Raw genomic sequence first — 11,318 nt, 5'->3', positions numbered from 1 at the left:
ATTATCAATTAATGTAAATTAATGATTATCACATAAATTAATAATATATATATTACTTTATCAAAGTCAAACAATAATCAATGGTTTTGTTGGAAAAAAATATTTCTTGAAAGTATTTTTTTTTTAATATTATAAAAACACATTTGCATTTACCTTTACTTTGACTCTATCACATCAGAATGCAGAGTGACCTTGAGATATGATGACTTGTGTTGGTCTGTGGAGATATTTTTTACTCTTAGAAGCGAGGAGTAAGTAATGTGACCATGTTACAAGAGATGCTGACCTCTTGAAAAAGACTCATGTTGGTCCGTGAAGGAGTAAATAATGTGATCATGTCTCAGGAGATGCTGGCCTCTTGGGAAGGACTCGATTGGTTCGTGGGAATAGTTTTCGGTCTTAGAAGCGAGGAGTAAGTAATATGACAATATGGCCACAAATGCAAATTAGTTGAAATGTACTAAAAAAAAAAAATTATTAAATTAAAAGTTTCCAAAACAAGAGAATTAAAATAATTAAATGAGTTTAAAACAAAAACTTAAATTTTTATATTTCTTATATTTCATTATTTTTCTTTTGATTTCTACCTTATTTATTAAACTCAATACGACGTCGTTTTGGTCTCTTTATTCTTTTTCCTTATTTTTAAGAACATTATTTCTTTATGTTTTTGTTTTTCTATTTTATTTATGCATTAATGTTTTGGGCGACAACACACGCAATTATATTAACAAAATCAATAAAATAAAATAAAAAATGAAAAATGAAAAATAATTATTCATTTTCTGACTTGGAATTTCCACTTAGATATATGTTTAATCAATTATATATTTTTTTACACGTCTGAAATTGTTAAAACCGTTGTGAAATATGTGTTTTTTTAAGAATAATTAAAAATATGTTTAATTTGATTTTTAAACTCTAAATATTTTTAATTTTCATACGATAGATAGGGTTGGTTGTGACTAATAGAATTTAATTTTTTAAATTAAATTATTTTTCTTTTTTAATTTTCACAAATACTGTTATAACTCTTATTTAAATTTGATGTCAAATCTCAAATTTTTTTTATAAAAATGAATAAACATTTTATAAAATTGGTGTAAAAATTAAATATTACTGATAATTAACAAAAAAAAAAAAAAAAAAAAAAATCGAGATTGAGATTCTTTGTCTTTTATTCGAGAATCTCATTCCTCGTTCTTTGATGCTTAACTAGTAATACAAAAACGTTAAAAACGATTTCATTTTATTATTTCGGTTCTCAAAATATTTTAAATAGTAAAAATTATTAAATTTTTTTTTATTGTTCCATTTTTTTTAGACAATTTTTTTTTTCTTATGTTCCAAGGAATAATTTGCTTTCTTTTTAAAGGCATCAAAATAGATTTAAAAAAAAAAAGAATTCTTTAAATATATATATATATATATATATATATATATATATATATATATATATATATATATATATGAAAGAATCAAGGTTTGAAAAATTCTTTAGGCATCTTACTTTCCAAACTATTCCTAAAAAAAAAGTGATGTCCCATTGGCGGGGAGTAGAACAAATCACTATTTACAAGAGTGTGGAAACCTTCCCCTAGCAGAAGCGTTTTAAAGTCTTGAGGGGAAGTCCGAAAGAAAAAGTCCAAAGAGGACAATATCTGCTAGCAGTGGATCTGGGTCGTTACATATGTACACACATATATATACATATATACACACATATATATACATATATACACATATATATATACATATATATATATATATATATATATACATATATATATATATATATATATATATATGTGTATATATACATATATATAATTTTGCTTTCGTGTGAATATATTTTAAAATTTTAAAATTTACCTATTTAATATTAAAAAAAATGTTGAAATTTATTAGACACAAAATTAAAATTTTTGAGTTCTAGAGATGAATTTATATTTAATAGATCAATTAATTTTTAAAATATTTGAATATGTGTGAGATGTGGACGCACCAATTGAAAATTTTAAAAATTTATTACACATTTTGGAAGCTTAGGAATCTATTAAATAAAGTCGGATAATTTAAGTTTAATATTTATCCGTTTTCAAAATTAGAGAGAAAAAAAAAAAAAAAAAAAAGGAAAAATCCTAAATCCAAAACATTCTGTATTGCCATCTATCTGTCACTCACACTTTGCCTTTGCTCCTTTTGTTCAATCCATTTCTTTAGACTTCCTTTTTCTCTGCTTCCCTTTATTTCTTTTTTCTTCTCAGTTCTTTCTCTGGAACCAAAAATTCTCTCCAATATCACTTAATTCCTCCATTTCAACTGGATTATTGCTTCTTCTTCCACACAACCCAAGTTTCTTCCACTTTTTTGGTTCCCTTTTGCTCTCCCTTCTCCCATTTTTTCTGGGTTTGTTTCAATCTTGCTCTTCTGGATATGAACTGCCCCTGAAACTTGATTTTCTTGTGGAAAACTGAGAGAAGAACATGAAATCGTTTGATTCTCTTCTGCTGATTCTCTGTTTAAATTTGGGGGTTCTTTTTGGGGCTTCTCATTCTGTTTCTTCTAATGAAGGTATGTGTTCTTCTGTCCCTTAATCTTTGGTTTCTTAGATCTTGTATCTTTATGTTCTTCGCTGTTTCAAGAAAATGGTAAATTCTGGAAAGAAAAACTGTTGAAATCTGCTTGCTCCGATGTTTGCTGTACAGATTATTGTGTTTATGTTTTGGATTAGTCAAGCTACTGCTAAAATTAGAAGTGGGTTTTGGCTTAACGATCCCTTATTGCTAAGAATTTGTTTCTTGGTTTTGTTTAGTGTCGGCTCTTATGGCCTTCAGGTTAGAAATATTTGAAGATCCATTTGAAGTCTTCTCCAACTGGAACAGCCTTTATGAAGATCCTTGTTTATGGTCTGGCATTTCGTGTTCTCCCAATAGAGACCATGTTACAAAGATGTTAGATATGGCTTCACTTCCATTCAAAGTTCCCAATAGTTTCTTAGAACTATCACAGGCTTATGTTTTGGCACTCTTCTTTTACAGTAACATTTCATATTCTGCCATTAAAGGATTTCTTCCACGAGATTTGGGTCAGCTCAGCTTCTTGGACGAACTGTAAGTCATTTTCCACTTCACTGGGAAGTGAAAACACTGAAGAGTTCTCTTCTTTTAAGTGCATTTTTGTGTGATGGGGTGTAGGATTTTGCATGGGAATAAGCTGCTTGGTCCAGTTCCTAAGGAGTTGGGGTGCTTGAAGAACCTCAGAGTGTTGGACTTAGGGGTGAATCAACTCACTGGTCCAATTCCTTCTGAGTTTGGGCATTTAACCAATGTTGTGAAAATGTATGGTCAATTCCTCTTCCTTTGAGGTTGCCATTAATGGGTTTCTTTAATGTTTGTTCCTTTGCTGTGGTGGCAGAAACCTACAGTCTAATGGGCTCACTGGTAAGCTGCCTCCTGAGCTGGGACATTTGAGATACCTTGAGGAACTAAGGCTGGATCGAAATAAGCTTGGAGGAGCTGTTGCTGCTGGTGACTATTCAGATCATACTGGATTGTAAGTGGACTTTGTTTCCATGGAAGGATTTGACTAACTAGCCGTTTTTGTCATAGCCCTTCTCTTTTAAGGGGTTCTTTTTATAGCCCTTCTCCGCTCGAACTTCCTTCATTTTTTCCTTGTCTTATGTTGTGAGTTCCCACGTTGGTTGGGAGGAAAACGAAGCATTCTTTATAAGGGTGTGGAAACCTCTTTCTATGAAACGCGTTTTAAAAAACTTGGAGGGAAGCCTGGGAGGGAAAGCCCAAAGAGGACAATATTTGTTAGTGGTGGGCTTGGAGCATTACAAATGCCATCAAAGTGAGACATGGGGTGGTGTGACCGCATGGACGTTGGGCCCTGAAAGGGGTGGATTGGGGGCTCCACATCGATTGGAGAAGGAATGAGTGCCAGCAATGGACCTCGAAAGGGGTGGATTGTGGAGAACGAAACATTCTTTATAAGGGTGTGGAAACCTCCTTCTAGGAAACGTGTTTTAAAAACCTTGGAGGGAAGCCGGGAAGGGAAAGCCCAAAGAGGATAATATCTATTAGCGGTGGGCTTGGAGCATTACAAATGCCATCAAAGCCAGACACGGGGTGGTGTGACCGCATGGACGTTGGCCCCTGAAAGGGGTGGATTGGGGGGCTCCACATCGATTGGAGAAGGAATGAGTGCCAGCAATGGACCCCGAAAGGGGTGGATTGTGGAGAACGAAACATTCTTTATAGGGGTGTGGAAACCTCCCCAAGCGGACGTGTTTTAAAAACCTTGGAGAGAAGGTAGGAAGGAAAAGCCCAAAGAGAACAATATCTGTTAGTGGTGGGCTTGGGGCGTTACATATGTTCTACTCATGTTTCAGGTACAATGCGTCAAACATGGACTTGACTGGATTTTGTGGCTCGTCTCAGCTAAGAGTTGCCGACTTTTCGTATAACTTTTTTGTCGGGAGCATACCGAAATGCTTGGGGTATATCCCAAGGTACCTCCCTAGTTTTCTCTCATTCTAGAATTGATAGTTCAGTTCCATCTTTGAACCACTTCCTGCAGGTCAAGTTTCCAAGGGAATTGCCTCAATAACAGTAACCCCAAACAACGTCCTTCATCTCAATGCGGTGCGTGGCATTTGTCGTAGTTGCATAGTTTGCTCGTAACTGAAGCGAAAACGAACATCTGATTTGAAAACTTGTAGTTTCTAGCTTGTTCTATAACTAGTACTGATTGCCATTCTATTATTGATTCTTAATGACCAGCTAAGACCAAGAGCCATCCGGGAAGCCACGAGCAGAACCATCACGAAACAACGTCGAAACCTGTCTGGCTTTTGGCCCTTGAGATAGTAACAGGAACTCTGGTGGGTTCTCTGTTCCTTGTTGCTGTTCTTACTGCAGTCCAGAAATTCAATAGAAAATCCTCCATCATACTGCCATGGAAGAAAGCTGGCAGTAGGAAGTACTACGCTCCGGTTTACATAGGTTTGTTATCCTCGTCTTTTGCGGTTGATAGGAAGTATCGACCTCTATAATCATAGTATATATGCATATGAGTCGATAAACGCTTCATTTATTCATCCAGAGTCGTGTTTTTAGGAAGAAAAAGATAGCAATGTTAATGTCGTTTTTTATGCAGATCCTGAGATTTTGAAGGATGTAACGAGATTTAGTCGACAAGAACTCGAACTAGCTTGTGAAGATTTCAGCAACATAATTGGCTCATCTCAGGACAGTTTGGTATACAAGGGCACCATGAAAACCGGACCCGAGATTGCAGTTATCTCGATGAGCATGAAAGAAGAGCAATGGACAGGATACCTCGAACTCTATTTTCAGACGGAGGTATTGTTTCTTTTGCTTTCTTTTAATCAACGACGAGGAAATGATTTAGCTTGTCGACAATTTTTGAGTTAAGTTCTCATCTCGAATATCTATCTAGGTAGCGGATTTGGCGCGAATCAACCACGAGAATACAGGGAAATTACTGGGTTATTGCAGAGAGAGTAGTCCATTTACGAGGATGCTGGTTTTTGATTATGCATCAAATGGCACATTATATGAGCATCTACATTGTAACCCAACATTTTCTTCTTGTTTCTTACTTTTGTTCCTAATTTGTCATGATTCTTCTCATATGTTCTTGTTGATTACTGTCATACAGTGACTGCAGATGGAGAAGCGTCTCAGTTATCGTGGACGAGACGCATGAAGATTATCTTAGGCATTGCTCGTGGACTCGAGTATCTTCATACCGAGCTCCAACCTCCATTCACCATCTCTGAGCTGAGTTCCAATGCTGTATATCTTACAGATGACTTTTCTCCAAAGGTAAATCTTGGTAATCTTTGAAGAAGTTTTCTTAAGATGGAGATTAAGAAAACGATTCTTTCAGCTGATAGACTTTGAAAGTTGGAAGACGATTCTTTCACGATCGGAGAAGAATTTGGGTGCTATCGGCAGCCAAGGTGCGATATGTGTTCTTCCAAACTCTCTAGAAGCAAGACATCTCGACGTGCAGGGTAACATCTATGCTTTCGGCGTCCTTCTACTCGAAATCATCAGCGGGAGGCCTCTGTACTGCAAAGTCAAAGGAAACTTGGTAGATTGGGTAAGAAACCAGTTGTGGATTAGTCAATATTTGAAAGTGTACCTGCTTTAGTACTCAAAACTTTTCTGATACAGGTCAAGGACTATATTGAAATGCCAGAAGTGATGGCTTACATTGTCGATCCCGAACTGAAGCATTTTAGATACGAAGACCTCGAGGTGATCTGTGAGGTGATGAACCTCTGCATCTACCAGCAGCCGAAATCGCTATCGATGAAGGAGGTCTGCACCATGTTAGAAACTAGAATTGACACATCTGTTGCCATTGAGTTTAAGGCATCTTCTTTGGCATGGGCAGAGCTTGCACTCTCATAGAAGTAGTGAAGGTACACATACAAATTGACACACACAAAAGTTGTAATACTCTAATTTTTCCCGTTTTCTTTTGTTTTTTTTATAGCTTGTTTAAGTTCCTGAATTCATTGTGTACATGTTCAATCCTAGAAAGCAGGCTGTATAAGTCCTAGCATCAAAAGTATGCCAATATCACAATAGCTTTAATCAGAGTGTCATTTAATCACAAAGCAACAAAGAAGTTGAAACAAATTTGTTCTCTGCTGTTTCGGTTTCCCCTTTGCATCAAAGGTTTGACCTCTTAAATCGATACTCGAGAATATATACTCTAACTAGCTGAACTATACATAACTTGATGCAATTTACTCAAACCAAATATTTACCAAAAATGTTATTGGGATTACATATTCACAAATAAAGTCACACCGAACAAGTATTTTGAAGGAAATTCAGGGCAAAATTGAACTCATTTAAGCTGAGCTTATCAATTTGAATAAATTAATCCAATCTCAAAAGATATTCATCAAAATTTGTAGTTATGAAAACTGTAATGAACATGAAATCCATAAATACTTGGGTCTACTTATGCTTAGATCGGGAGTAGTGGTTATCATTCGGATTTCTCTTCCCACTAAAGACTGCTAAAGCCTGCCTTACAGGAGGCTGCAAAGGAGCCCTCTTATCAGTATTGTGGTGGCTGAAGAAATTATCCACGGGATAGAAGTCATCTCCCTGAAAATGAAATATGGAGATTACTACTTGGCTATGAAGTTATGGTGAAAATTTAATAAAATCTGATCATAAATAAACCAAGATAGACTGGAGTGAGGCAATTTTGATTGGAAAATAACCTGCTTATTAGCTTTCTTCTTGGTTTTGGGATGAAGAAATTTCTGCGGGAGTTGATCTTCACGTAAGACAAGATTTTTGGTAATGGCGTCTCTTCCACCTTGCGGTAGAGGAAGTGAAAACTGTACGTAAAAGGAAAACACACATTTCTAGAAGGTTAGAAACCATGCCTAATCAACGGCTTTTTGTGGGAGAAGGGCTCTGAAATATAAAACAAGCCATAGACTACCATACTGTTCATGAGCGAATATATACAAGTACATGACCATTGAGAAAGATACTTAAAAGTGTGAATGAAATTTTAGATAATTCTGAAGGGCAACGATCAGAAATACTCACTTTTGTGCCTCGCAGAGTGATCCTCGGCTTACGAGCTGCTAACACAACTCCGTTCTCGCCAACTGTAACAGCTACCTTGCGTAAAGTTCCACCATTTCCACACTTCGGGCAAAAGATCCTTCCAATTTCAGCTGTGACATTGTAGCAGGCGTGACATTTCAAAATCCACCTGAGCAACACATTGTGAAATTTGAGTGTGTAATTGCATTAAACATAATGAATTTATCTCAAACAAACTACTCGACCAGTATACGAGGCAATAAACACTGACTCATAGGCCTGAAAGTTGGCTCGAGTAAGAAAAAACGAACATTTCTAAATCATCGGTTGGAAAGAAGATTGTTGAGGGGTTCTCAGAACTTAGAAGGTGGGTCAGAAAGGGAATGACTTAGTTGTAATTATTGGATGTCAAGTTTGATAAACAATTGGTAATTGGTGATGATTTAACAAAATTTGGAGGACCACGTAATATAAATATACCTATGTAGTTGCCGGATCTGCATTCCTCCTGGAGCCAACAATCGTAAACCCATTTGCAGAAGGACATTCTGCATCGCGAAGTCACCAGTTACACATGCTACACTTGATTCAGACAATGATCTGAGCATCCAACACTGATCACTGCTAACATCATCTACATTTGACGTGTCTACACTTTCATTAGTCTGACTCAAGTCTTCTCTGTGTTCCATTTCATCCTTTACTGTATAATCCGAGCCCTCAACAGCCACAGCATCCTCCAACTCACTCTCATCAAATCCTTCTTTTGTGGAAGCGCCAAGCCCTTCCACATGAAGGGTATTTAATGAATCTTCTTCCAGCCTCATCTGCTTCAAAATTTGTGAGAGGTTCTCACTATTGTTTGTCCCTTCTTCTATCCGACTCTCATTCAAATTTCCAGAATTTGGCAGTTCAGAGATTTTATCCTGTGATTGACCTGAACTCTTAGGTTCCACTTGGATGTCACCATCTGTGGTTTCAACATCTTGCAGACCATCCTTTTCAGCTAAGGACTCGTAATATTCACGTCTGGCTTTCCTCCTAATATATCTTCTCTGAGTACTTCGACTGACGGCAGGTGTCCACTCACCCTCATTATCATCACATTGTCCCTGAGATGCATCAATTCCATCAGCCACCATCTTCTTCCCTTCAATATTAATTTCCTTCTTCTTTGGAGGATACCTCCTTGATCTTCCTGATGCACTCTCAGTTTCATCTTGATGCTCCAAGTATTTCCCATTCTTGGGCTCTAGTGAAAGATCTTCAGATTGACCATCTGAAGGGATGATGTTCAAGTTTAAATCCTGCAAAGGAAGAATCTTCGATGTTGAATTGGACGGAGCATCAGCATCTTGCTCTAATGCTTCCCATTCTTCCAAATTAGGAACGTTAGAGCCCCACCCCGGCATGTCTTTCTCAGGTAACCTCTTTGTATTAACCATGTGGACAGGGGGAGGACACTCACGGAGATGTTTGGTTCCATGGATCTGAGTCTCCAACGTGTAAGTGAGGGCAATAAGTTTAATATCAACATCTGAAAGCGTCTGTAAGTCACCAGTTGCCCTTGCAAACTTGATTACTGTAAGATTCAAAAGAAAATGCATTACAACGGTGGAAACTAGGAATGCACACGGTGATATCAACAACAACAAGTGAGACAGTATCTAGTAAGACCAATTTCAAAAGGCTACCACAACGTAGACTATAATTTGCATGCTTCACATTTCTTTCCAATAAGAGGCCAGAGTTTCAAACACATAAAAATTACTCTGAAAATTTAATCCAACTAAAAGTAATTCTCAAAAAGATAAAATTTAGCAAGCCAATATGACTCTAGAAACACTTAAAAAAGCACTCCGAAGCACTTAAACGTTGCTCTCAAAACCATCCAAACACACTCTAATGGTAGTACAGCTTAAACCTTTCATCCGATCGTTACTTGTATAAACAACAACCTGTTCAACTTCCAAGTAACAACACAACCGGCGCATAGGGGCAGAGAGGGACTAGAATTTGGAAGTCTACCTTTATTGAGAGCTTCAGGAGAGGGATCCATGGATTCGAGAGAGAAGGGGACGAAGGCGAGTCTATGGCGAGACACAGGATCGCGAACCTCATCCAAAACCTCAGGAACGGAAACAAACTTATCCGCGCAGGTGGAAAGCTTCTCTCCTCCTTGGATAATGGCGTTGGCATCAACAACGGCAACAGCAACGCCTTGACTGGACTTGCAGCTATCGGCGAATACTTGGACGGAGGAGGTCGGAGTCTGATGCTGAGGCTTCGGAGCCGGCTGAGATTTCACGACATTGCTCCAGCACGAAGCCGGAGAAGGGCTCTCCATTGTCGCAAGAAGAAGAGGAAGAACAAACTCAAAACCTGTGGCAAAGTGATGGGAGTTTGATGCCTAATTGAAACCCTAAAACCCTAGAAAAAAATTGGAGCAGTTCTCCAGTTATGTCAGGAAAAAACTTAAAACGTCGTCGGATTGAACTTAATATTGCAAAGAAAAATTAATAAAAATTATTTTCTTTTTTTGACATATTTATTATAATTTCATATAATTTTATAATCATTTTTTACTATTTATTTCCATCTAACTTTTAAATATATATTTTAAAATTGAGGCAAAACTTTCCAAAAAAAAAAAAAACAAAAATTATAATGAATGTTCTATATTTTACTTTTATTAAATGTGCCTTTTAAATTCTTTAATTTAATAAGTTTATGAAATTTAAATTGTGTCTAATAGATTATCGAACTATTTTCTTTTATTCGAATAAGTTTAGAGTCTTATTAGATATTTAATAAATCTATTAATCTTCGAAGTTTTCAAATATATCATTAAAAATATTAATTATTTGAGAGAGTTCAACATTTTTAAATCTAGAAAATTTTACACAAAAAAAAATATAATTTTTTCTTCTTAATTATAGATTTTTAGTACAAAAAAATATTATTAAAAAAAACATATTCATTACTTGATTTAAGAATCCTTTTCACACATTCATTACTTTATAAGTTCATCTCTTTTACTTTTTGTTTCATTTGAAAGTACGTTTTCTCACCTGTGAAAATACCAACGTTAGAATCCTCACTCAACACAACCCTTCGAAATCATTATATATTTATTAGTTAAAACGTCATTTTTGTTTCTAAACTTCGTTGTTTATTAGTGTCTATATTTTCAGAACGTTCATATTTAGTTCTCATACCTCTAATAAATCTTAAAAACAGTTCCAAACCATGAAGTTCCAATTAGTTGGCTGTAAGCTTTCATGTATCATTGAAAAAGAAAAAGAGAGAATTTAGATATGATAGGGGGAAGAATGAATGGAAAATCTAGATGGTTCATAGACTTATAACTCGTCGGTGTGTCGTTGTAATGTATAGATTTCACAGGTTGAGGTCGGGTCCGAAGAGAGGAGAGAAACAAGAGGAGCTGCAGATAAAGATGAAGCTAAACTTATTATTCCAATCCCCCCAACCCAACCAAATCAACTTCTTCCTGCACTGTAGTGTTCTTCTCCAGGTTGGTCGAAGATGGTTATGTGTTTCGAGGGCTAATTTCGAGCGACGTCGGAGAACTAACAGCCCCATCTAAATTTTGATCAATCCAATCCCCCTAATAATTCCTCTTCTCCCTTCTTCTTGATTAGGTTGGGGGTTGATTTCTTGGTTGCAGGTGTTGTTCTTCCC

At 36.3% G+C, this 11,318-nt stretch overlaps 2 protein-coding genes across 2 annotated transcripts; one reads left to right on the top strand and one right to left on the bottom strand.

Annotated features, from left to right (window-relative positions):
- Nucleotides 1-2,190: 2,190 nt before the first annotated feature.
- LOC111808607 (putative LRR receptor-like serine/threonine-protein kinase At1g63430) lies at nucleotides 2,191-6,638 on the top strand. Its single transcript, XM_023694696.2, has 13 exons — nucleotides 2,191-2,574; nucleotides 2,816-2,954; nucleotides 3,042-3,113; nucleotides 3,198-3,341; nucleotides 3,418-3,555; nucleotides 4,397-4,516; nucleotides 4,585-4,649; nucleotides 4,788-5,009; nucleotides 5,164-5,369; nucleotides 5,467-5,599; nucleotides 5,689-5,855; nucleotides 5,920-6,135; nucleotides 6,210-6,638. The coding sequence occupies exons 1-13, from the start codon at nucleotides 2,487-2,489 to the stop codon at nucleotides 6,447-6,449; spliced, it is 1,950 nt and encodes a 649-aa protein (XP_023550464.2). The 5' UTR covers nucleotides 2,191-2,486; the 3' UTR covers nucleotides 6,450-6,638.
- Nucleotides 6,639-6,888: 250 nt separating this feature from the next.
- LOC111808608 (RNA-binding NOB1-like protein) lies at nucleotides 6,889-10,069 on the bottom strand. Its single transcript, XM_023694698.2, has 5 exons — nucleotides 9,645-10,069; nucleotides 8,097-9,198; nucleotides 7,617-7,785; nucleotides 7,280-7,399; nucleotides 6,889-7,160 (listed from the first exon to the last, which is right to left on the bottom strand). Exons 1-5 carry the CDS (start codon nucleotides 9,961-9,963, stop codon nucleotides 7,008-7,010), a joined length of 1,863 nt encoding a protein of 620 aa, XP_023550466.2. The 5' UTR covers nucleotides 9,964-10,069; the 3' UTR covers nucleotides 6,889-7,007.
- Nucleotides 10,070-11,318: the final 1,249 nt, after the last annotated feature.

Source organism: Cucurbita pepo, chromosome 13 (assembly GCF_057944985.1).
Source record: "Cucurbita pepo subsp. pepo isolate OVF chromosome 13, ASM5794498v1, whole genome shotgun sequence".
NCBI lineage: Eukaryota > Viridiplantae > Streptophyta > Magnoliopsida > Cucurbitales > Cucurbitaceae > Cucurbita > Cucurbita pepo.
Note: the sequence above shows the minus strand (reverse complement) of the source record. Positions and strands in the feature narration are given on the sequence as shown.

What these genes read in the sequence shown, in the direction of transcription:
- LOC111808607 (XM_023694696.2), top strand. Translation starts at nt 2,487, where the DNA reads ATGAAATCGTTTGATTCTCTTCTGCTGATTCTCTGTTTAAATTTGGGG. An exon ending in TTCTGTTTCTTCTAATGAAG is followed by an intron (nt 2,575 to 2,815) that starts GTATGTGTTCTT and finishes GGTTTTGTTTAG; the next exon opens with TGTCGGCTCTTATGGCCTTC. An exon ending in CTCAGCTTCTTGGACGAACT is followed by an intron (nt 3,114 to 3,197) that starts GTAAGTCATTTT and finishes GATGGGGTGTAG; the next exon opens with GATTTTGCATGGGAATAAGC.
- LOC111808608 (XM_023694698.2), bottom strand. Translation starts at nt 9,963, where the DNA reads ATGGAGAGCCCTTCTCCGGCTTCGTGCTGGAGCAATGTCGTGAAATCT. An exon ending in TCCTGAAGCTCTCAATAAAG is followed by an intron (nt 9,199 to 9,644) that starts GTAGACTTCCAA and finishes TGAATCTTACAG; the next exon opens with TAATCAAGTTTGCAAGGGCA. An exon ending in TCACTCTGCGAGGCACAAAA is followed by an intron (nt 7,400 to 7,616) that starts GTGAGTATTTCT and finishes TTTTACGTACAG; the next exon opens with TTTTCACTTCCTCTACCGCA.